We start from the raw sequence: 26,733 nt of genomic DNA on the forward strand, positions 1-26,733 counted from the left end.
GGCAGGCGGTGGACAGGGCTGTGAGATCAGAACAGGACGCTTGTGCCCTGCCTGGGGCTTGAGGGCGTCTCCCAGGACAGGGGTTGTGGAGGCAGCGTGGGGAGCTCCAAGGAAGCTGCGGTCACCTCTGCTCGGGGCCAGCCTGTCAATGGCGAGAGGGTCCTGGCCGTAGCGCTTGAACGCAGGCTTCGGGGTCTCTGTGAGGAGCCCTGCCTGTCCTCTATCTGGTCCACTACTGCAGAAGGAGCTCAGTCTCTGCATTTCCATGGGAGACAGTGAGGAGAACGTGGAGCTCATGTCATCCCTGGCAGGTGGCTGGCTTCTAAGAGGAGGGTCCAGGGCAGGCCTGTCGTTGGTTGTGTAGACCGGCACGGGTCTGCTCGGAATCTGTAGGAAAAGGCAGAACACACGTTAGAAACTCCTCACCGACGACTCAACATGAAAATCAACCACATAGGATTAGAAACGAGGATCCAAGCAACTTAGATGTCACGAGGACCTAATTATGAGAAGTCATTCTAAATATGGACAGGCTCTCCACCTGGGGTGATCGGGACAAGTACAGAATGAACGGGATCCCGGACTAGGTCCTATTCCACAGGGTGGTCTTCAAATCAGCGCCCCCTCTGCAGGACCTTGAAACACACGTTTCATCCCATGGAGTGTAACTGCCTCATGTTCTTCAGAGAGCAGTTGGGTGGGTGAGGAGGCGGGACAGGGAATTTCGGAATATTTATCCACTCAAGAGATGTGTGTTTCTGGATGTAGGATTCTGGCTTTTGCAATAATCTGGTAACAGATTTGCACGTGCCCCCACACACATAGCGTTGGGAGGCTTGGAAGTAAATTTGCTGAAACGAGGAAATGGGGAAAATGACATCTGAGAGGGACACAAACTGGAATCAGCTTGGCCCCAAAGGATTTCTAACTAACACTCGCTAGGGGGTAAGGACTAGAACTAGGACTAGACACAGCGGGGCCTGGAGGGCCACGCAGCGGGGGTGCCCAGCAGGCCCAGGGAGCAGGGACCAGGGCCACACTCACCCTCAGGTAGGCACAAGGTTGCGGCACTTCCTTGCAGTCCTGCTGGGGCCTCCCTTGGGGTGTCCTGGGAAACGCCTGCAGGACAGACTTCCTCTGCTGCTGCTCCCGCCTGCGGAACAAAGGGTGTGATCAACACCCAGGGATTTCCCGTCCACACAGGGAGGAATCCTTTTGGGGGCAGGGTCCCAGTGACTGTTTGGGTGTGACACAGGTGTTGAAGCCCCGTGACCTGGGCTAAAGCTGCACCTTCCCTCTTGTCAGATCCCTGCCCTACTCCAGGCAGCCCTCCGGGTTTTCCCAGCAAGGACTTTCCTGAAGTCTCCACACCCTTTGTGCCGGTCATGTGCACAAGCTCAGCAGCTGCTCCGGCCTCCCCTTCCTGAATGTGCAGGAGGAGAAAGAGCTCCTGGGGCAGGAGACCTACCCGAAAGGGACCTCCTTGCCCTTTGTCCCCAGTGCTGTTTTCCTTGCCTGGACGAGGCTGTGCACGAGGTGTGAGAAGGAGACACACCACCTTTTGGGGGTCCAGGGCCCAGCGGCTACACCTCCCCCATGGCTCACCTCGGTCTCTGCTCCTTCTCCCTCTCACTCTGGTCGAGTGACACTGGGTCCTGGAGATCATGGGGCTTCCGGGGTGCCAGGTTCTCCTTCCCCCTATTGGGGCCCAAGGGCTGCGGCGCCAGGGCTCCACCCCAGCGCTTCATGGGGCACCTGGTGCTTCTGGCCGTGTGTCCAAAAGCCCCACAGTCCCTGCACTTGACCTGTGGGTGAACAAGGACAGTGGTCAGCGAGCGATTCAGCAGCAGTCAGGGGCAGCCGTCCAACGGCAACGTAAGGACAGAGTTTCCATTCAGACCTGAATATTGCTTTTAGGGAGGTGAGCGGCACAAGTAGCCAATTAGGTGCTTGCACACTCGAGCCAGGAGGTCATAACCAAAAGCACCCGTTAGGAAGGGCATTAGGAGTAGAGATTAAAGGTTCTAGGGGTGGGCGCCATGAACCAGATCTCAGCACCAGGACAAAATCCTGGCTGCACGTGAACTCACTGGGAGGTGAGTTTGGTCCTCAGAGTCTCTGACAGACTCCCCTGATGGTCAGGAGGCCTCGGGCAGGGCCATCCTTGGGTAGGAATGAAAACTGGCTTATGGTGTCAGAATTTTCTACAGTCACTCCCCGACTCTGAGGTCCGTGTGTCCCCTGATCCCCAAAGATCGTCGTCTCCACTTACCCTGGGATTCTCTTCCTCGGGTCGGGGAGCCCTGGGCCCTGCGGGTCCCCTCTGCTGCTTCCTCATAGTCTGGGCTCTGCTGAGTGTGTTCTTCTCAGACTGTGGGTAGTGACCCGCCACCCGTCTCATCTCCCGGCAGCTTGAGGTTGGATGACCTCAGGGGTGGACCTTTGGATCTGCTGAGTAAAAGAAAAAAAAAAGATCGTTAAGAGCACTATGAATTCGCATAGTGCAAAAAATTCCCGCGACACCTTCTTCCCCTTAAGGAAGCCATGTCAGCCACTTCCTCAAGTCCTTTCCTCACAAAGTGGACTCTCATTCCCTGATGTGTTACCTTCCTCTCCTATCATTACCGATCCCCAAAATAGGGCCCTGTCTTAGACCTGACGTACTGAAACGATCAATTTAGGTTTTTACCCCAGAATCGTTGACGCTGCAGACTTTGATAAGCTCTATGACACTTTCCTCTATGAGTGAAATGAAGGACAATATTTTCCAGGAGCGACAAAAAATCGAAGCTACAGAAAATGGGATCCAGAATCGTGGGGCACAAATATTTGAAAATCTGAAATCAAACATGCTTTCCTGTTACCTTTTGAATTGTCACTATGGATGGTAAAATATTCAATTTCCTAACTCAAATTCACACGCAAATGTAATTTTCCCCTGCTCTGCTGCAAGTTTATGGTCTACAGTCTTTCATTAACTGTCCTATCTCCACAAGCCCACCCTCTATGTATTTTCTAAAACGTGCACAGTGAACTGTTTGAAGAAACGAAGGAGAACTGAAATATTCAGCCTTTACTGCTTACGGACAATAGCACCACGTTTCCAAAACTGTTTCCCTACAAAGTCGGGGGTTGGGGGGGGTGTATTTCCTTAGGAATGTGAATTTTTGTGAAATAATTGGCATTTCACTCAAGTATTTTAGGTCTCTTTTCAAAGAAGTACAATCATAAAAACAGAATACCTATCTTTGACCTACAACCTGAATACCATGTATTTCTTGTACTCTACTAATTTTCTGAAGACATCAGTGCAAGTCACCAACCTGAAGTGCGGGGACCCCCTGTTGTCTGTCAGTGGGTTCTCAGAGGAGGGGAGCCTGCTGCGGGGCCAGCTCTGCGCCGGGTGTGCTGCAGCAGCCGGGACTCCTGGGCAAGGGGCACTGAGGGAGGCTTCCTGTCTGAGCCGACTTTTATACAGTTCCGTGGGTTGGCAGTTGTGGGTGTGACCTAACCTAATCAGCGTAATCCAGTTACATTTCCATTAATGGTCCCGGGAACGGAAGCACTCCTCTTTGTCGTTTGCCATTTGGAAGCCTATTTACAACAAATGTATTGGTATACCTGCACGGTTTTAAGAACATATGCTTTCTTTAGGAAAATTAAAGTTTTGTACATACACCTGTTTCATCTTGCACTTTGCATTTTTATTGAGCTGAAATGTACTTAATATTAGATGAAGCATTTTAATTGTATTTCCATTTGTGATTCCCCGAGATTCATTGCATTCACCTTGAGGTGTAACCCTAACCACCGTCCTCTGGAACTTCTCATTTTCCCAACTGAAACTCGGCAATGTTCAAACCTTAACTCCACGTTTTCCCTCTGGGAAATCCTTCTACACTACAGTTCTCCTTTCTGTCACCATGGAAGTGACTGGTCTGGAGACCTCTCCTGACATGAATCCTCAAGTATTTGCCCTTGAGTGACTGGCTGATTTTTCACCTTGCCTTGTGACTCCAAGGATTGCTCCTAAAATGCCTCTAGAGAGGCAGATGGAGCTCTGTTTTCTGCATCTTCATTTCCGTCTTCTACTTATGTGTACAGACACGGTGAACGTTGTTTTCACCTCTGCAATGTTGGTGGATAGAAGCTTCATTTCCACTCTCTCTCCTCCATTAGCAACCTGAATACAGACAACTTTATTTTCAAGGCTCAACGATGTTCCGTGACACACACAGGAAAACACACACCCAAACGCCACAGTTTTTAAATCCATTCATCCACCGTTGAATCTTTGGTTTCTTTTCACCCTTGATGTTGTGAACTTTGATAATATGAACAACGATGCACAAATATTTCTTTGAGTGTCTGCTTTTCAATCCTTTGTGTATATACATAGGAGTTCCGTTTCTAGATCATGTGATGATTATGTGTTTAACTTTGTAATGAATGGTCATGTTGTTTTGGACAGGAATTTCATCATGTTCTCTTTCTGAATACCAATGTAAGGAGATTCCATTGTTCTACCTCCTTAACAGCGCTTCTTGGTCTCCGCTTTGATTGATCGGTTGGTTGATTGATTGATTGAATCTTTAGCCACCCTCACAGTAGCAGAGCATTATCTCATTGTATTTTGATTAGTGCTTCCCTAATATATAACGATATTGATCATCCGTTTATGAATTCATTGGCCATTGTGCATCTTTTCTAGGAAAAATGCTATTTTTGTACCTTTTGCTTTTAATTTTGTTTTAAGTTGCATACAAGTTTTAATATTCTGGTTACCTGGTCCTTTATCGCATATAAAATTGGCAAATAATTTCTCCCATCCTATGCGTTTTATTGTTACTCATTTCCTGGTGGCCATGATGAATAAAAGTTTTAATTTAGATAAACCCCAATTTACTTGCTTTTTTCTTTTGTGCCTATTCTTTGGTGTTATATCCAAGAAATCCCCAGAAATTCAGTGCCGAGAACACATCCCCCATGTCATCTTCTAAACGGTTCATCGTTTACTTTGTATATTTACTTGTTCATCAATTTAAAGATACACTTTCGTATTTTCTGCCAGGTAATTTTGTTATTTTGTGTCGTATTTGTTTAGGGTCAAACTTTGAAGGTTTCCTGTGGATATCAGAGTTTCACAATCCTGTATTTTATAAAGACGACTGCACTTTCTCCATAAGAGTTTGGACACCCTTGTATCAATCACTCAACCCAGTGCACCACAGACGGCAGGGGCTGTATCTGGGCTACGGATTCTGTTCCTTTGATCTCTAGGTTTGATCTTGTGCCAGCAACGCAGTGACTTATTAATGTAGTTTGTAGTAAGATATAAAATCAGGAAGGAAGAGTCCAAATTCTGCTTATCAGCATCCTAAGGCATTTTAGTGCTTCGCACATGTGAACGCATGAAAGTATAGAAACACACACACGCACACACACAGACACACAAACGCACACAGAGGCATACACACGTCACTTCTTCCCATGTTATCCCTTCTCTTTCTGTTGGAAGAAGCCAGACAGAGGGAAACCCACCACCGTGACTCAGAGGTACTCTCAGGGTATTTCAGGACAATACTGATATCTGAATCTGCTTCCGGTGTTCAATAAATAGTAACGTGGATTAGGCCCATGGGATTCCCACCAGAACACAAGGGACCCCACTGTAATCCCCCTGAGGCCATTAATGGTTTGGATCTGATTGTTGACCTTGTACCTAGTGAGTGGGTGTGCTGGCTGTAGCGGCAGGCCTGAGCCATGGAAGGGGTGACGAGATTTCGAAACTGCACTTTGGAGTCTGAGAAGCAGAGGCATCTTTCTGTGACTTGAGGGCTGAGTGTGGAAATTTACATTATTTTGTGGATATCGAAGTTTCAGAGCAGCCTTTTTTGAAAACACTATCCTGTCCACACTGAAAAGTGTTATTACCTTTGCACCAATCATTCACTCTATTGACCATAGAAGGAGGGCTATTTCTGGGCCTTTTGCTCTATTCCATTGGTCTCTATGTCTGATCTTACACCAGTGCCATTCTGCCTTAGGAACTGTAGCTTTGCAATGAGAAATAAAATCTCGAAGCGTGAGTCCGACTTGTTATTCAATATCTAACGTTCCCCCATTATGGTTTTCAAAGGGCTAGGACAAATATATGTCCACCACCCCACCCTTGTTAAATCCCGATTAAGGGTACTTAATCGGGATCCTGCTAGTTCAATCTGCCCCAGGTGTTGCACAAATAGTATTGGGGAGGGTGCTGGTCGGATTATCTGGGGACTGCCAGAGAACACACCCTGAGGCTTCCTAATCCGATTAAGTGCTTGGACGTGACTGGTGGATGTTGTGCCTCGGGAGTGGGTGTGGTGAGTCGGGCTAGCTATAAAAAGGCTGATGTGGAGACGGACCTGCCATTTGAAGGCGCTCTCAGAAGGGAAAGCATCGTCCTTCCTCAACTTACGGTCCCAGCGGGGGAGCTTCGTGATCATCGCTCCCGGAAACATGAAGGCTGCTTCAGTCCTCCAGGGAGGGGAGCCTCCTTTCAATGCCTTTGCAAAACTCAAAATTTCTCAGCCAAATTTAGCTGACGATATGGATAACCCCAGTTGTTACCGACCTAAGAACTCTTCACTGCTATCTAAGAGAGATCCCGACCTGCATTTAAAACAGGCTCCTGGGACAAAGCCATTGGCTCCCAGGGACAAACTGCTGCTGACCTGGAAGAGACCTTATGGGGTTGGTGCTGGGCTCTGCAATGTGGGAAACACGTGCTACATGAATGCTGCACTGCAGTGCCTGACGTACACACCACCCCTCGCCAACTATGTGCTGTCCCAGGAGCATTCTCTAAGCTGTCGTCGTCAGGAATGCTGCATGCTGTGCACTATGGAAGCTCATGTCACCCGGGTGCTAACCCAGCCTGGCCAGGTGATCAAGCCCTCGCTGGCACTGGCTGCTGGCTTCCACAGATACAACCAGGAAGATGCCCATGAGTTTCTCATGTGCACTGTGGATGCCATGAAGAGAGCTTGTCTGTCTGGGCACGAGCCCTTAGACGGTCACTCTGAGGACACAACCCTAATCCGTCAAATATTTGGAGGCTACTGGAGGTCTCAGATCAAGTGTCTGCACTGCCATGGCATTTCAGACACCTTTGAACCTTACCTGGACATCGCCTTGGATATCGAGGCAGCTCAGAGCCTGAACCAAGCTTTGCAATGGTTGGTGAAGCCCGAGCACCTGGACGGAGAGGATGCCTATCACTGTGGTACTTGTCTAAAGAAGGTCCCTGCGTCCAAGTCTCTGACTGTGCACACTGCCTCCAAGGTCCTGATGCTTGTGTTGAAAAGGTTCTCAGATGTCACAGGCAACAAAATTGCAAAAGAAGTGCAATATCCCGAGTGCCTTGACATGCAACCATACATGTCTCAGCGGAACAGAGGACCCCTTGTTTACCTCCTGTATGCTGTGCTGGTCCATGCTGGGAGCAGCTGTCAAAGTGGACATTACTTCTGCTATGTCAAAGCTGGGAATGGCCAGTGGTACAAAATGGATGATGCTAAGGTGACCGCCTGTCACATTTCTTCTGTCCTCAGTCAACCTGCCTACCTTCTCTTTTACATCCAGAAGAGTGAATTGGGGAGAGACGGTGGGTGTGCCTCCACAGGGAAGAAACCAAGAGCCCGTGGGGCTGAAGACACGGACAAGGGAGCAACCCAACGGGAGCTCAAAAGTGACTCTGGCGTCAAGATTCCCGAGTTTGAGGAACGCTTGGAAAAGACAGCAACTACGGAGCTCTCCTTAGATCAGTGGAAGTGCCTCCTGGAACAAAACCGACCAAAGCCTGCGGTGAACTTCCGAAAAATTGAATCCACCCTGCCTTCCAATGCAGTTGTGATTCATCCACCAAAATACAAGACGGAGATGACAAAGGACAATAACTTGCTGCCCACATCAGACAAGGAAGAAAGAGTCCAGGTGTCCCTGAAAGCTAGCAAAGTCCCTTGTGTGGGTGGGAGGGCCAGGGGTAGCAAGAGGAGGAACAAGCACGGCACAAGTTCTCTGGTTGTGTTCCAGTAATATCAGTATGAGAACTGATGCATGTGCAGTGACTCACACACACACACACACACAAGTCAGTACTGGAGGAAGAAACTTGGAAATGAAGAGGTCCGGTTTGGCTACAAACACCTGCAGCCATTGGTTCCTGGTGGCTGCATTCCAGGATGTGGCCACATATGTGAAATATTTTCTTTGGATTTTTGAGTGTTCTGAACATTTGAAGGAACTTTCTACGTGCAGATGTTCACTGTATATGAAATTCATTGTGAATTCTGATTTTTAGGTTTTGAAGTGTAGGATTCCACTGTGAGGTTTTTAGAGTGTGTGGAATTTAATATGGAGTCTCATGATTTTCTGGTGGTGCTGTGTTAGTACTTGTTCTCACTTGTGGGTGGGTGTGAGATGTTTGCCTTTTGGTATCGTGGGATATCTGGGAATCATGTGCGACACTTTAAGGAATTGAAATAGGAGTAAGGTTTCAAGACACGTATGATGGTTTTACCGCTCCAAGCCTTCAGCTGGTAAAGATTGTTCCATGGATTTTGGTGGGTTATCAAATTAAGTGCAATGGTGTGTTCTCTGGATACAGTAGGCTGGAAAGTCTACATTTTTTCTAGATATGGTGCTCCTTGTGCTTCATGATCCAATATGGACTTGTCTGTATGAGGTTATTAAATTTCATTGCAAAGCTGTAGTTTTAAAATCTGTTAAATGTTAATAAAATTCATCCCAATGTGACATAGGTACTGTAGTTCCTTTTTTCCCTCGGCAGCAGAGACTCATTCTTTACCCAGGGTGGAGCGGATGCAGTCGCAAGGTCACAGTTCACTGCTACCCCCAACTCCAGGCTTCAGACATCCTCCTGGCTCAGCTGCAACCACAGGCAGGTGACACCGTGCCCGGCGAATGTTTTGTTGTTGTGCGTTTGGTGCCTCCCTATGTTGCAAAGAGCTTAATTGCTAAAACACCCCAGTTCAATTTCTTGGTAGTTATAGTCATCAATGTTTAATTATGTGAGAGCAATGAAAACCTTGGTAGCACCTTATTAGAAATACAGAAATCTATGGTAAAACTCACCCCTTATGAATCAAAAACATACACATTAACAATGTATCTTACATTTTCCTGGTTAGAGCTGCAACCCATACTATTAAGTGAAGTTTCCCAAGAATGCAAAAACAAGCACCACATATACTCACCAGCAAATTGGTATGAACTGAGCAGCACCTAAGTGGACACATAGGTACTACAGTAATAGGGTATTGGTCAGGTGGGAGGGGGAGGGGGAAACATATATAATGAGTGAGATGTGCGGCATCAGGGGGATGGTCATGCTGAAGACTCAGACTTGTTGGGGGAGGGGGGACTGGGCATTTATTGAAACCTTAAAATCTGTACCCCCATAATATGCCGAAAAAAAAAACACATATCCTTCAATTATTAAATATAATTTTATGGAACCATAATAGACATATAATAAACTCTGTATTTTTAAAGTGTAAAAATAAAAATGTAATAATAATTTTTAAAAAACAATGTATCTGAGTGATGTTTGTGAAAATTCAAGTGTGGTAAGTGTTGGGTGCAGACTTATTCTCAATTGGGCTCACATTCAATGCAGTTGGTGAGCTTTAAATCACACTCATGCTTGTGTTCTAATCCCGAGATACCACTTCCATGTGTAGGAAAAATAAATTTTTGTGCATATACCTGTTTCATCTTGCACTTTGCATTTTTATTGAAATAAAATATAGTTAATATGAAATGCAGCATTTTAATCGTATTCACCCGAGCAGGATTCTGTGACATTCAGTGCATTCTCCTTCAGGTGTAACCCTAACCACCATCCACCTCCCAGGGACTTCTCATTTTCCCAACTGAAACTCTATATGTATTAATCCTTAACTCCACGTTCTCCCTCTGGGAACTCCTTCCAAACTACAATTCTCCTTTGTGTCACCACGGATGTGACTGGTCTGGAGAACTCACATGGCATGAATCCTCAAGTATTTGTCCTTGGGTGACTGGCTGATGTTTCACCATGCCTTGTGCCTCAAGGAAGTTTTTCTGAAATACCTCTAGAGAGCCAGATGGGTCTGTGTTTCTTGCATTTTCATTTCCATCTTCCACTTATTTGTACGGACACTGTGAACGTTGTTTTCACCCCTCTCATATTGGCTGACAGAAGCTTTATTACCACCAAGTCTCCTCCCTTAGCAACCTTCAAAGAGGCCACTTTATCTATTGTTAAGGCAAAATGATGTTACGGGACACACATAGAAAAACACACACCCAAACACCCCAATGTTTTCATCCGTTCATCCACTGTTGAATATTTGGGTGGTTTTCACTGTGTCCTTTCTGGAATTTTGGTAGAATGAGGAAAGGTATAGAAGTTTCTCTTAGAGCGTCTGCCTTTCAGTCTTTTGTCTATGTAGCTAAGAGGGACGTTTCTGCCTTATATGATAATTATCCATTTAATTTTGTGAGGAATGGTCGTGTGGTTTTCCACAGGAGTTTCCTCATTTTCTCATTCTCAGTAGCAATGTGCAGAGATTCTCATTCAATATATCCTTAACAATGGTTCTGAATCTCTGCTTTGACTGACTGATAGATTGAATGTCTCAAGCCTCAGAAGAGCAGAGCATTATCTCTTTGTATTTGGAGTAGTGTTTCCCTAATAAAGAAGGATTTTGAGCCTCCCTTCAAGAATTCTTTGGCCATTTCATATCTTCTCTGGTGAAACGTCTACTTTTATACATTTTTGGGATTTAATTTGTTTCTAAGTCACAAACTTTTGTAATATTCTGGATACTCCTTCTTTTTTTTTTTTTTTTTTTTCTTTTTTTGCATAGTAGTATCAAGTCATGGATACTCCTTCTTGATCAGAAATATATTTTGCAAATATTTTGTCGCCTCCTTTTGGTAGTTCCGTCATTGTTTTAGAGTGGCCTTGAAGCATAAAAGTTCTAATGTTGGCGTGGATGCAGAGAGATAGGAACACTCTTACGCTGCCGGTGGGACTGCAAACTAGTTCATTCTCTGTGGAAAGCAATATGGAGATTCCCTAAAGCGACTGGATCAACAAGTCTATCTAGCCTTTGATCCAGCAATCCCATGACTCGGCACCCTTCCAAAAGAACAAAAGTCACTCTAAGAAGAAGACACCTGCACTCGAATGTTCAGGGCAGCACAATTCACAATTGCAAAGAAGCGGAAACAACCCAAGTGCCCATCAATACATGAGTCGATTAATAAAACGTGGTATATGTGTGCCATGGAGTACTCTTCAGCTGTAGGAAACAACGGTGATGCAGCATCATTTGTTTATTCCTGCATAGAGCTGGAACCCATTCTATTAAGTGAAGTATCCCAAGAATGGAAATATAAGCATCACATGTACTCACCAGCAAATTGGTATTAAGTGATCAACACCTAAGTGGACATAAAGGAATAACATTTATCGTGTGTCGGGCAGGTGGCGGGAGAGGGGACGGTTATATACATTCATAGTGAATGCACTGCGCACCAACTGGGGGAAGGACATGCTTGAAGCTCTGACTCAAAGGAGGGGGTGGGCAAGGGTGACGTACATGACCCTAACATTTGTACCCCCACAATATGCTGGAAAAAAATAAAAAATGTTCCAATTTTGATACACCCCAATCTATTTATTTTCTTATGCCTGATTGTTGGTCTCATGTGCAAGAAATCCTTAGAAAATCCCGTGCCCTGAACATTGCCCCCATATGTTCTTCTACGTTTCATGGTTGACTTTGTACATTTAGTGTTTTCTGAATTTCAGGTTGTATTTCAGTATTTTGTGTCTAGGAATTTTATTTCTTTGGGTGTTTTTTTGTGTAAGGTCCAACTTTGGGGTTTCTTCGGATAGTCTAAGTTTCACGGCACCCTATTAGGCAAGGAATGCCCTTGTGCCTAGAAAAGTTTTGACACCCTGGTGTCAGTGACTCAAACCCGTCCACCAGAGACGGCAGGGTTGTGTGTGGGTGTCTCTTCTACACCTTTGGTAGCAGCAGCCTGGGATTTTGACGTCATTTTGTCTCCAGAAGCTTGTACCCATGAGGGGAGCTCGGAGGTCACTCCTCCTGAGAGCAGAATCCCGGCAGAGACAGTTTTTCCTCACACTCTGCAGTGTCTGCTCCTGCCCTGCTGCTCCCTCCCAGTCCCCATGTCCTCCTTCCTCCCAGGACATGGGCGTTCCTCCCTGAGCAGCTATGGAATTGATTCTGGTAACATCTTGAAGTTCTCAGCACAGGGTGTACAGTAAGGAGGGTGTGGACACGGAGCAGATGCCCAGTGAAGTTTGCATCAATAGGGGCATACACATAAATTTCCATAGGCTGCCTTCCTCAGACTCCTATTTTGATCTAAGTTTACTAGGACTCGGCAAAGGAAAGTGATGTTTTGGGGGGTGGGGGCGGCGGCTTTGGGGGATCCTCTGGAGAACGACGCCTATTTGTCCTGGGGTGTGAGGGTCGGGGTGGAGGGGTCGTGTGCTGGGGCTTCTTTCCCAGCTCAGGAAGCTAAGTGTGGGGATCTGGCTGACCAGAACGAGCAGCACACGGGTCCTTGTCCCCAGGTAAATCCACAGGTCCCTCCCACAATCTTAGTGGCTTGGGATCGGATGGAGATGAATTTGGCCTGAGATTCTGAATTGTTAAGGAGCCATTAGACCTGCCAGCCTCCTCATCACCTTCCATAAACTTCCACCTATAGAGATAGGTTTTACGTAATTTGCACTGGGATAAAGAAAAAATAGGACACGGCCTGGTATCGAGGTGACAATTTTATTGACAGAGAAGCAAAGTGCAAAGAGACTTTCATACAGTGACATTAGAGAACTCCAATGTACAAGGTGAAGAAATATCCCAAGCCTGGGTTCCCCTGACAACTTCCAGAGTCAAAGCCTCTCCCCTGAGGACGGGACAGGGCTTCAGAGATGAAGGACCCAGGCACCAGCCAGACACCGCGAAGTACACACACTTGGACCCCAAGTACACAATGTCTCACTCGGAGTCAGTGTCCTCAGAGGACGAGGAAAGCCGAAGGTCCTCATACAGGACACTCGGTGGGACCCGGGCACAGGGAGCCTCAGACTTCTCTGGGGCGTGAGGGTTCTGGGCAGGAGGACCTGGCTTCTCAGGGAGGAGGCAGGAGGGAGCTGGCAGGAGCCTGGAGCTCCACTGCCCGCTGTCCAGTCTCCTGAAGGCCATCCTGAGGGGCTGGCCTGGAGCAGGGCTGGGTGACGGGAGACGGGGCTCGGTGCAGGCCTGGACAGGGCTCAGGAGACTTCTGCCATGTGGAGGCTGCAGGTCACTGCTGGGCACCTGGCTTGCACTCTTCCCGGTCCACTGAGGCGCCACTTTGCATTCAAGTCCAGCTTCTCTTGGTGGAGACAGGTCAGCCCGCACAGGGCTCAGCTTCGGCCTCTGAGTGCTCTTCTGAGGTGTCTCCAAGGGGTTTCGTCTGGGTTTCTTTGGAGGACGCTGGCAAGTCATGGTGGGGGTCTCTGCAGGTCTCTTGCCGGGTGCCCTGATGCTGAGATTGAAGTCTTGGCCCGAGCTCCGGGTGGCAGGCGGTGGGCAGGGCTGTGAGATCAGAACAGGACGCTTGTGCCCTGCCTGGGGCTTGAGGACGTCTCCCAGGACAGGGGTTGTGGAGGCAGCGTGGGGAGCTCCAAGGAAGCTGCGGTCACCTCTGCTCGGGGCCAGCCTGTCAATGGCGAGAGGGTCCTGGCCGTAGCCCTTGAACGCAGGCTTCGGGGTCTCTGTGAGGAGCCCTGCCTGTCCTCTATCTGGTCCACTACTGCAGAAGGAGCTCAGTCTCTGCATTTCCATGGAGGACAGTGAGGAGAACGTGGAGCTCATGTCATCCCTGGCAGGTGGCTGGCTTCTAAGAGGAGGGTCCAGGGCAGGCCTGTCGTTGGTTGTGTAGACCGGCACGGGTCTGCTCGGAATCTGTAGGAAAAGGCAGAACACACGTTAGAAACTCCTCACCGACGACTCAACATGAAAATCAACCACATAGGATTAGAAACGAGGATCCAAGCAACTTAGATGTCACGAGGACCTAATTATGAGAAGTCATTCTAAATATGGACAGGCTCTCCACCTGGGGTGATCGGGACAAGTACAGAATGAACGGGATCCCGGACTAGGTCCTATTCCACAGGGTGGTCTTCAAATCAGCGCCCCCTCTGCAGGACCTTGAAACACACGTTTCATCCCATGGAGTGTAACTGCCTCATGTTCTTCAGAGAGCAGTTGGGTGGGTGAGGAGGCGGGACAGGGAATTTCGGAATATTTATCCACTCAAGAGATGTGTGTTTCTGGATGTAGGATTCTGGCTTTTGCAATAATCTGGTAACAGATTTGCACGTGCCCCCACACACATAGCGTTGGGAGGCTTGGAAGTAAATTTGCTGAAACGAGGAAATGGGGAAAATGACATCTGAGAGGGACACAAACTGGAATCAGCTTGGCCCCAAAGGATTTCTAACTAACACTCGCTCGGGGGTAAGGACTAGAACTAGGACTAGACACAGCGGGGCCTGGAGGGACACGCAGCGGGGGTGCCCAGCAGGCCCAGGGAGCAGGGACCAGGGCCACACTCACCCTCAGGTAGGCACAAGGTTGCGGCACTTCCTTGCAGTCCTGCTGGGGCCTCCCTTGGGGTGTCCTGGGAAACGCCTGCAGGACAGACTTCCTCTGCTGCTGCTCCCGCCTGCGGAACAAAGGGTGTGATCAACACCCAGGGATTTCCCGTCCACACAGGGAGGAATCCTTTTGGGGGCAGGGTCCCAGTGACTGTTTGGGTGTGACACAGGTGTTGAAGCCCCGTGACCTGGGCTAAAGCTGCACCTTCCCTCTTGTCAGATCCCTGCCCTACTCCAGGCAGCCCTCCGGGATTTCCCAGCAAGGACTTTCCTGAAGTCTCCACACCCTTTCTGCCGGTCATGTGCACAAGCTCAGCAGCTGCTCCGGCCTCCCCTTCCTGAACGTGCAGGAGGAGAAAGAGCTCCTGGGGCAGGAGACCTACCCGAAAGGGACCTCCTGGCCCTTTGTCCCCAGTGCTGTTTTCCTTGCCTGGACAAGGCTGTGCACGAGGTGTGAGAAGGAGACACGCCACATTTTGGGGGTCCAGGGCCCAGGCAGCGGCTACACCTCCCCCATGGCTCACCTCGGTCTCTGTTCCTTCTCCCTCTCACTCTGGTCGAGTGACACTGGGTCCTGGAGATCATGGGGCTTCCGGGGTGCCAGGTTCTCCTTCCCCCTATTGGGGCCCAAGGGCTGCGGCGCCAGGGCTCCACCCCAGCGCTTCATGGGGCACCTGGTGCTTCTGGCCGTGTGTCCAAAAGCCCCACAGTCCCTGCACTTGACCTGTGGGTGAACAAGGACAGTGGTCAGCGAGCGATTCAGCAGCAGTCAGGGGCAGCCGTCCAACGGCAACGTTAAGGACAGAGTTTCCATTCAGACCTGAATATTGCTTTTAGGGAGGTGAGCGGCACAAGTAGCCAATTAGGTGCTTGCACACTCCAGCCAGGACGTCATAACCAAAAGCACCCGTTAGGAAGGGCATTAGGAGTAGAGATTAAAGGTTCTAGGGGTGGGCGCCATGAACCAGATCTCAGCACCAGGACAAAATCCTGGCTGCACGTGAACTCACTGGGAGGTGAGTTTGGTCCTCAGAGTCTCTGACAGACTCCCCTGATGGTCAGGAGGCCTCGGGCAGGGCCATCCTTGGGTAGGAATGAAAACTGGCTTATGGTGTCAGAATTTTCTACAGTCACCCCCCGACTCTGAGGTCTGTGTGTCCCCTGATCCCCAAAGATCGTTGTCTCCACTTACCCTGGGATTCTCCTCCTCGGGTCGGGGAGCCCTGGGCCCTGCGGGTCCCCTCTGCTGCTTCCTCATAGTCTGGGCTCTGCTGAGTGTGTTCTTCTCAGACTGTGGGTAGTGACCCGCCACCCGTCTCATCTCCCGGCAGCTTGAGGTTGGATGACCTCAGGGGTGGACCTTTGGATCTGCTGAGTAAAAGAAAAAAAAAAGATCGTTAAGAGCACTATGAATTCGCATAGTGCAAAAAATTCCCGCGACACCTTCTTCCCCTTAAGGAAGCCATGTCAGCCACTTCCTCAAGTCCTTTCCTCACAAAGTGGACTCTCATTCCCTGATGTGTTCCCTTCCTCTCCTATCATTACCGATCCCCAAAATAGGGCCCTGTCTTAGACCTGACGTACTGAAACGATCAATTTAGGTTTTTACCCCAGAATCGTTGACGCTGCAGACTTTGATAAGCTCTATGACACTTTCCTCTATGAGTGAAATGAAGGACAATATTTTCCAGGAGCGACAAAAAATCGAAGCTACAGAAAATGGGATCCAGAATCGTGGGGCACAAATATTTGAAAATCTGAAATCAAACATGCTTTCCTGTTACCTTTTGAATTGTCACTATCGATGGTAAAATATTCAATTTCCTAACTCAAATTCACACGCAAATGTAATTTTCCCCTGCTCTGCTGCAAGTTTATGGTCTACAGTCTTTCAATAACTGTCCTATCTCCACAAGCCCACCCTCTATGTATTTTCTAAAACGTGCACAGTGAACTGTTTGAAGAAACGAAGGAGAACTGAAATATTCAGCCTTTACTGCTTACGGACAAAAGCACCAGGTTTCCAAAACCGTTTCCCTACAAAGTCGGGGGTGGGGGGGGTGTATTTCCTTAGGAATGTGAATTTTTGTGATATAATTGACATTTCACTCAAGTATTTTAGGTCTCTTTTCAAAGAAGTACAATCATAAAAACAGAATACCTATCTTTGACCTACAACCTGAATATCATGTATTTCCTGTACTCTACTAATTTTCTGAAGACATCAGTGCAAGTCACCAACCTGAAGTGCGGGGACCCCCTGTTGTCTGTCAGTGGGTTCTCAGAGGAGGGGAGCCTGCTGCGGGGCCAGCTCTGCGCCGGGTGTGCTGCAGCAGCCGGGACTCCTGGGCAAGGGGCACTGAGGGAGGCTTCCTGTCTGAGCCGACTTTTATACAGTTCCGTGGGTTGGCAGTTGTGGGTGTGACCTAACCTAATCAGCGTAATCCAGTTACGTTTCCATTAATGGTCCCGGGAACGGAAGCACTCCTCTTTGTCGTTTGCCATTTGGAAGCCTATTTACAACAAATGTATTGGTATACCTGCACGGTTTTAAGAACATATGCTTTCTTTAGGAAAATTAAAGTTTTGTACATACACCTGTTTCATCTTGCACTTTGCATTTTTATTGAGCTGAAATGTACTTAATATTAGATGAAGCATTTCAATTGTATTTCCATTTGTGATTCCCCGAGATTCATTGCATTCACCTTGAGGTGTAACCCTAACCACCGTCCTCTGGAACTTCTCATTTTCCCAACTGAAACTCGGCAATGTTCAAACCTTCACTCCACGTTTTCCCTCTGGGAAATCCTTCTACACTACAGTTCTCCTTTCTGTCACCATGGAAGTGACTGGTCTGGAGACCTCTCCTGACATGAATCCTCAAGTATTTGCCCTTGAGTGACTGGCTGACTTTTCACCTTGCCTTGTGACTCCAAGGATTGCTCCTAAAATGCCTCTAGAGAGGCAGATGGAGCTCTGTTTTCTGCATCTTCATTTCCGTCTTCTACTTATGTGTACAGACACGGTGAACGTTGTTTTCACCTCTGCAATGTTGGTGGATAGAAGCTTCATTTCCACTCTCTCTCCTCCATTAGCAACCTGAATACAGACAACTTTATTTTCAAGGCTCAACGATGTTCCGTGACACACACAGGAAAACACACACCCAAACGCCACAGTTTTTAAATCCATTCATCCACCGTTGAATCTTTGGTTTCTTTTCACCCTTGATGTTGTGAACTTTGATAATATGAACAACGATGCACAAATATTTCTTTGAGTGTCTGCTTTTCAATCCTTTGTGTATATACATAGGAGTTCCGTTTCTAGATCATGTGATGATTATGTGTTTAACTTTGTAATGAATGGTCATGTTGTTTTGGACAGGAATTTCATCATGTTCTCTTTCTGAATACCAATGTAAGGAGATTCCATTGTTCTACCTCCTTAACAGCGCTTCTTGGTCTCCGCTTTGATTGATCGGTTGGTTGATTGATTGATTGAATCTTTAGCCACCCTCACAGTAGCAGAGCATTATCTCATTGTATTTTGATTAGTGCTTCCCTAATATATAACGATATTGATCATCCGTTTATGAATTCATTGGCCATTGTGCATCTTTTCTAGGAAAAATGCTATTTTTGTACCTTTTGCTTTTAATTTTGTTTTAAGTTGCATACAAGTTTTAATATTCTGGTTACCTGGTCCTTTATCGCATATAAAATTGGCAAATAATTTCTCCCATCCTATGCGTTTTATTGTTACTCATTTCCTGGTGGCCATGATGAATAAAAGTTTTAATGTAGATAAACCCCAATTTACTTGCTTTTTTCTTTTGTGCCTATTCTTTGGTGTTATATCCAAGAAATCCCCAGAAATTCAGTGCCGAGAACACATCCCCCATGTCATCTTCTAAACGGTTCATCGTTTACTTTGTAGATTTACTTGTTCATCAATTTAAAGATACACTTTCGTATTTTCTGCCAGGTAATTTTGTTATTTTGTGTCGTATTTGTTTAGGGTCAAACTTTGAAGTTTTCCTGTGGATATCAGAGTTTCACAATCCTGTATTTTATAAAGACGACTGCACTTTCTCCATAAGAGTTTGGACACCCTTGTATCAATCACTCAACCCAGTGCACCACAGACGGCAGGGGCTGTATCTGGGCTACGGATTCTGTTCCTTTGATCTCTAGGTTTGATCTTGTGCCAGCAACGCAGTGACTTATTAATGTAGTTTGTAGTAAGATATAAAATCAGGAAGGAAGAGTCCAAATTCTGCTTATCAGCATCCTAAGGCATTTTAGTGCTTCGCACATGTGAACGCATGAAAGTATAGATAAACACACACGCACACACACAGACACACAAACGCACACAGAGGCATACACACGTCACTTATTCCCATGTTATCCCTTCTCTTTCTGTTGGAAGAAGCCAGACAGAGGGAAACCCACCACCGTGACTCAGAGGTACTCTCAGGGTATTTCAGGACAATACTGATATCGGAATCTGCTTCCGGTGTTCAATAAATAGTAACGTGGATTAGGCCCATGGGATTCCCACCAGAATACAAGGGACCCCACTGTAATCCCCCTGAGGCCATTAATGGTTTGGATCTGATTGTTGACCTTGTACCTAGTGAGTGGGTGTGCTGGCTGTAGCGGCAGGCCTGAGCCATGGAAGGGGTGACGAGATTTCGAAACTGCACTTTGGAGTCTGAGAAGCGGAGGCATCTTTCTGTGACTTGAGGGCTGAGTGTGGAAATTTACATTATTTTGTGGATATCGAAGTTTCAGAGCAGCCTTTTTTGAAAACACTATCCTGTCCACACTGAAAAGTGTTATTACCTTTGCACCAATCATTCACTCTATTGACCATAGAAGGAGGGCTATTTCTGGGCCTTTTGCTCTATTCCATTGGTCTCTATGTCTGATCTTACACCAGTGCCATTCTGCCTTAGGAACTGTAGCTTTGCAATGAGAAATAAAATCTCGAAGCGTGAGTCTGACTTGTTATTCAATATCTAACGTTCCCCCATTATTGTTTGCAAAGGGCTAGGACAAATATATGTCCACCACCCCACCCTTGTTAAATCCTGATTAAGGGTACTTAATCGGGATCCTGCTAGTTCAATCTGCCCCAGGTGTTGCACAAATAGTAATGGGGAGGGTGCTGGTCGGATTATCTGGGGACTGCCAGAGAACACACCCTGAGGCTTCCTAATCCGATTGAGTGCTTGGGCGTGACTGGTGGATGTTGTGCCTCGGGAGTGGGTGTGGTGAGTCGGGCTAGCTATAAAAAGGCTGATGTGGAGACGGACCTGCCATTTGAAGGCGCTCTCAGAAGGGAAAGCATCGTCCTTCCTCAACTTACGGTCCCAGCGGGGGAGCTTCGTGATCATCGCTCCCGGAAACATGAAGGCTGCTTCAGTCCTCCAGGGAGGGGAGCCTCCTTTCAATGCCTTTGCAAAACTCAAAATTTCTCAGCCAAATTTAGCTGACGATATGGATAACCCCAGTTGTTACCGACCTAAGAACTCTTCACTGCTATCTAAGAGAGATCCCGACCTGCATTTAAAACAGGCTCCTGGGACAAAGCCATTGGCTCCCAGGGACAAACTGCTGCTGACCTGGAAGAGACCTTATGGGGTTGGTGCTGGGCTCTGCAATGTGGGAAACACGTGCTACATGAATGCTGCACTGCAGTGCCTGACGTACACACCACCCCTCGCCAACTATGTGCTGTCCCAGGAGCATTCTCTAAGCTGTCGTCGTCAGGAATGCTGCATGCTGTGCACTATGGAAGCTCATGTCACCCGGGTGCTAACCCAGCCTGGCCAGGTGATCAAGCCCTCGCTGGCACTGGCTGCTGGCTTCCACAGATACAACCAGGAAGATGCCCATGAGTTTCTCATGTGCACTGTGGATGCCATGAAGAGAGCTTGTGTGTCTGGGCACGAGCCCTTAGACGGTCACTCTGAGGACACAACCCTAATCCGTCAAATATTTGGAGGCTACTGGAGGTCTCAGATCAAGTGTCTGCACTGCCATGGCATTTCAGACACCTTTGAACCTTACCTGGACATCGCCTTGGATATCGAGGCAGCTCAGAGCCTGAACCAAGCTTTGCAATGGTTGGTGAAGCCCGAGCACATGGACGGACAGGATGCCTATCACTGTGGTACTTGTCTAAAGAAGGTCCCTGCGTCCAAGTCTCTGACTGTGCACACTGCCTCCAAGGTCCTGATGCTTGTGTTGAAAAGGTTCTCAGATGTCACAGGCAACAAAATTGCAAAAGAAGTGCAATATCCCGAGTGCCTTGACATGCAACCATACATGTCTCAGCGGAACAGAGGACCCCTTGTTTACCTCCTGTATGCTGTGCTGGTCCATGCTGGGAGCAGCTGTCAAAGTGGACATTACTTCTGCTATGTCAAAGCTGGGAATGGCCAGTGGTACAAAATGGATGATGCTAAGGTGACCGCCTGTCACATTTCTTCTGTCCTCAGTCAACCTGCCTACCTTCTCTTTTACATCCAGAAGAGTGAATTGGGGAGAGACGGTGGGTGTGCCTCCACAGGGAAGAAACCAAGAGCCCGTGGGGCTGAAGACACGGACAAGGGAGCAACCCAACGGGAGCTCAAAAGTGACTCTGGCGTCAAGATTCCCGAGTTTGAGGAACGCTTGGAAAAGACAGCAACTACGGAGCTCTCCTTAGATCAGTGGAAGTGCCTCCTGGAACAAAACCGACCAAAGCCTGCGGTGAACTTCCGAAAAATTGAATCCACCCTGCCTTCCAATGCAGTTGTGATTCATCCACCAAAATACAAGACGGAGATGACAAAGGACAATAACTTGCTGCCCGCATCAGACAAGGAAGAAAGAGTCCAGGTGTCCCTGAAAGCTAGCAAAGTCCCTTGTGTGGGTGGGAGGGCCAGGGGTAGCAAGAGGAGGAACAAGCACGGCACAAGTTCTCTGGTTGTGTTCCAGTAATATCAGTATGAGAACTGATGCATGTGCAGTGACTCACACACACACACACACAAGTCAGTACTGGAGGAAGAAACTTGGAAATGAAGAGGTCCGGTTTGGCTACAAGCACCTGCAGCCATTGGTTCCTGGTGGCTGCATTCCAGGATGTGGCCACATATGTGAAATATTTTCTTTGGATTTTTGAGTGTTCTGAACATTTGAAGGAACTTTCTACGTGCAGATGTTCACTGTATATGAAATTCATTGTGAATTCTGATTTTTAGGTTTTGAAGTGTAGGATTCCACTGTGAGGTTTTTAGAGTGTGTGGAATTTAATATGGAGTCTCATGATTTTCTGGTGGTGCTGTGTTAGTACTTGTTCTCACTTGTGGGTGGGTGTGAGATGTTTGCCTTTTGGTATCGTGGGATATCTGGGAATCATGTGCGACACTTTAAGGAATTGAAATAGGAGTAAGGTTTCAAGACACGTATGATGGTTTTACCGCTCCAAGCCTTCAGCTGGTAAAGATTGTTCCATGGATTTTGGTGGGTTATCAAATTAAGTGCAATGGTGTGTTCTCTGGATACAGTAGGCTGGAAAGTCTACATTTTTTCTAGATATGGTGCTCCTTGTGCTTCATGATCCAATATGGACTTGTCTGTATGAGGTTATTAAATTTCATTGCAAAGCTGTAGTTTTAAAATCTGTTAAATGTTAATAAAATTCATCCCAATGTGACATAGGTACTGTAGTTCCTTTTTTCCCTCAGCAGCAGAGACTCATTCTTTACCCAGGGTGGAGCGGATGCAGTCGCAAGGTCACAGTTCACTGCTACCCCCAACTCCAGGCTTCAGACATCCTCCTGGCTCAGCTGCAACCACAGGCAGGTGACACCGTGCCCGGCGAATGTTTTGTTGTTGTGCGTTTGGTGTCTCCCTATGTTGCAAAGAGCTTAATTTCTAAAACACCCCAGTTCAATTTCTTGGTAGTTATAGTCATCAATGTTTAATTATGTGAGAGCAATGAAAACCTTGGTAGCACCTTATTAGAAATACAGAAATCTATGGTAAAACTCACCCCTTATGAATCAAAAACATACACATTAACAATGTATCTTACATTTTCCTGGTTAGAGCTGCAACCCATACTATTAAGTGAAGTTTCCCAAGAATGCAAAAACAAGCACCACATATACTCACCAGCAAATTGGTATGAACTGAGCAGCACCTAAGTGGACACATAGGTACTACAGTAATAGGGTATTGGTCAGGTGGGAGGGGGAGGGGGAAACATATATAATGAGTGAGATGTGCGGCATCAGGGGGATGGTCATGCTGAAGACTCAGACTTGTTGGGGGAGGGGGGGACTGGGCATTTATTGAAACCTTAAAATCTGTACCCCCATAATATGCCGAAAAAAAAAACACATATCCTTCAATTATTAAATATAATTTTATGGAACCATAATAGACATATAATAAACTCTGTATTTTTAAAGTGTAAAAATAAAAATGTAATAATAATTTTTAAAAAACAATGTATCTGAGTGATGTTTGTGAAAATTCAAGTGTGGTAAGTGTTGGGTGCAGACTTATTCTCAATTGGGCTCACATTCAATGCAGTTGGTGAGCTTTAAATCACACTCATGCTTGTGTTCTAATCCCGAGATACCACTTCCATGTGTAGGAAAAATAAATTTTTGTGCATATACCTGTTTCATCTTGCACTTTGCATTTTTATTGAAATAAAATATAGTTAATATGAAATGCAGCATTTTAATCGTATTCACCCGAGCAGGATTCTGTGACATTCAGTGCATTCTCCTTCAGGTGTAACCCTAACCACCATCCACCTCCCAGGGACTTCTCATTTTCCCAACTGAAACTCTATATGTATTAATCCTTAACTCCACGTTTTCCCTCTGGGAACTCCTTCCAAACTACAATTCTCCTTTGTGTCACCACGGATGTGACTGGTCTGGAGAACTCACATGGCATGAATCCTCAAGTATTTGTCCTTGGGTGACTGGCTGATGTTTCACCATGCCTTGTGCCTCAAGGAAGTTTTTCTAAAATACCTCTAGAGAGCCAGATGGGTCTGTGTTTCTTGCATTTTCATTTCCATCTTCCACTTATTTGTACGGACACTGTGAACGTTGTTTTCACCCCTCTCATATTGGCTGACAGAAGCTTTATTACCACCAATTCTCCTCCCTTAGCAACCTTCAAAGAGGCCACTTTATCTATTGTTAAGGCCAAATGATGTTACGGGACACACATAGAAAAACACACACCCAAACACCCCATTGTTTTCATCCGTTCATCCACTGTTGAATATTTGGGTGGTTTTCACTGTGTCCTTTCTGGAATTTTGGTAGAATGAGGAAAGGTATAGAAGTTTCTCTTAGAGCGTCTGCCTTTCAGTCTTTTGTCTATGTAGCTAAGAGGGACGTTTCTGCCTTATATGATAATTATCCATTTAATTTTGTGAGGAATGGTCGTGTGGTTTTCCACAGGAGTTTCCTCATTTTCTCATTCTCAGTAGCAATGTGCAGAGATTCTCATTCAATATATCCTGAACAATGGTTCTGAATCTCTGCTTTGACTGACTGATAGATTGAATGTCTCAAGCCTCAGAAGAGCAGAGCATTATCTCTTTGTATTTGGAGTAGTGTTTCCCTAATAAAGAAGGATTTTGAGCCTCCCTTCAAGAATTCTTTGGCCATTTCATATCTTCTCTGGTGAAACGTCTACTTTTATACATTTTTGGGATTTAATTTGTTTCTAAGTCACAAACTTTTGTAATATTCTGGATACTCCTTCTTTTTTTTTTTTTTTTTTTCCTTTTTTGCATAGTAGTATCAAGTCATGGATACTCCTTCTTGATCAGAAATATATTTTGCAAATATTTTGTCGCCTCCTTTTGGTAGTTCCGTCATTGTTTTAGAGTGGCCTTGAAGCATAAAAGTTCTAATGTTGGCGTGGATGCAGAGAGATAGGAACACTCTTACGCTGCCGGTGGGACTGCAAACTAGTTCATTCTCTGTGGAAAGCAATATGGAGATTCCCTAAAGCGACTGGATCAACAAGTCTATCTAGCCTTTGATCCAGCAATCCCATGACTCGGCACCCTTCCAAAAGAACAAAAGTCACTCTAAGAAGAAGACACCTGCACTCGAATGTTCAGGCAGCACAATTCACAATTGCAAAGAAGCGGAAACAACCCAAGTGCCCATCAATACATGAGTCGATTAATAAAACGTGGTATATGTGTGCCATGGAGTACTCTTCAGCTGTAGGAAACAACGGTGATGCAGCATCATTTGTTTATTCCTGGATAGAGCTGGAACCCATTCTATTAAGTGAAGTATCCCAAGAATGGAAATATAAGCATCACATGTACTCACCAGCAAATTGGTATTAAGTGATCAACACCTAAGTGGACATAAAGGAATCACATTTATCGTGTGTCGGGCAGGTGGCGGGAGAGGGGACGGTTATATACATTCATAGTGAATGCACTGCGCACCAACTGGGGGAAGGACATGCTTGAAGCTCTGACTCAAAGGAGGGGGTGGGCAAGGGTGATAGACATGACCCTAACATTTGTACCCCCACAATATGCTGGAGAAAAATAAAAAATGTTCCAATTTTGATACACCCCAATCTATTTATTTTCTTATGCCTGATTGTTGGTGTCATGTGCAAGAAATCCTTAGAAAATCCCGTGCCCTGAACATTCCCCCCATATGTTCTTCTACGTTTCATGGTTTACTTTGTACATTTAGTGTTTTCTGAATTTCAGGTTGTATTTCAGTATTTTGTGTCTAGGAATTTTATTTCTTTGGGTGTTTTTTTGTGTAAGGTCCAACTTTGGGGTTTCTTCGGATAGTCTAAGTTTCACGGCACCCTATTAGGCAAGGAATGCCCTTGTGCCTAGAAAAGTTTTGACACCCTGGTGTCAGTGACTCAAACCCGTCCACCAGAGACGGCAGGGTTGTGTGTGGGTGTCTCTTCTACACCTTTGGTAGCAGCAGCCTGGGATTTTGACGTCATTTTGTCTCCAGAAGCTTGTACCCATGAGGGGAGCTCGGAGGTCACTCCTCCTGAGAGCAGAATCCCGGCAGAGACAGTTTTTCCTCACACTCTGCAGTGTCTGCTCCTGCCCTGCTGCTCCCTCCCAGTCCCCATGTCCTCCTTCCTCCCAGGACATGGGCGTTCCTCCCTGAGCAGCTATGGAATTGATTCTGGTAACATCTTGAAGTTCTCAGCACAGGGTGTACAGTAAGGAGGGTGTGGACACGGAGCAGATGCCCAGTGAAGTTTGCATTAATAGGGGCATACACATAAATTTCCATAGGCTGCCTTCCTCAGACTCCTATTTTGATCTAAGTTTACTAGGACTCGGCAAAGGAAAGTGATGTTTTGGGGGGTGGGGGCGGCGGCGATGGGGGATCCTCTGGAGAACGACGCCTATTTTTCCTGGGGTGTGAGGGTCGGGGTGGAGGGGTCGTGTGCTGGGGCTTCTTTCCCAGCTCAGGAAGCTAAGTGTGGGGATCTGGCTGACCAGAACGAACAGCGCACGGGTCCTTGTCCCCAGGTAAATCCACAGGTCCCTCCCACAATCTTAGTGGCTTGGGATCGGATGGAGATGAATTTGGCCTGAGATTCTGAATTGTTAAGGAGCCATTAGACCTGCCAGCCTCCTCATCACCTTCCATAAACTTCCACCTATAGAGATAGGTTTTACGTAATTTGCACTGGGATAAAGAAAAAATAGGACACGGCCTGGTATCGAGGTGACAATTTTATTGACAGAGAAGCAAAGTGCAAAGAGACTTTCATACAGTGACATTAGAGAACTCCAATGTACAAGGTGAAGAAATATCCCAAGCCTGGGTTCCCCTGACAACTTCCAGAGTCAAAGCCTCTCCCCTGAGGACGGGACAGGGCTTCAGAGATGAAGGACCCAGGCACCAGCCAGACACCGCGAAGTACACACACTTGGACCCCAAGTAC

The 26,733-nt window shown here is 46.8% G+C and overlaps 1 protein-coding gene across 1 annotated transcript; it reads left to right on the forward strand.

The window, feature by feature from the left end:
* The first annotated feature begins 6,393 nt into the window (after nucleotides 1-6,393).
* On the forward strand, nucleotides 6,394-8,079 carry LOC142864123 (ubiquitin carboxyl-terminal hydrolase 17-like protein 6). Its single transcript, XM_075997273.1, has one exon. It carries the CDS (start codon nucleotides 6,394-6,396, stop codon nucleotides 8,077-8,079), a length of 1,686 nt encoding a protein of 561 aa, XP_075853388.1.
* The last annotated feature ends 18,654 nt before the right edge of the window (nucleotides 8,080-26,733 follow it).

Source organism: Microcebus murinus, chromosome 24 (assembly GCF_040939455.1).
Source record: "Microcebus murinus isolate Inina chromosome 24, M.murinus_Inina_mat1.0, whole genome shotgun sequence".
Taxonomy (NCBI): Eukaryota; Metazoa; Chordata; class Mammalia; order Primates; family Cheirogaleidae; genus Microcebus; species Microcebus murinus.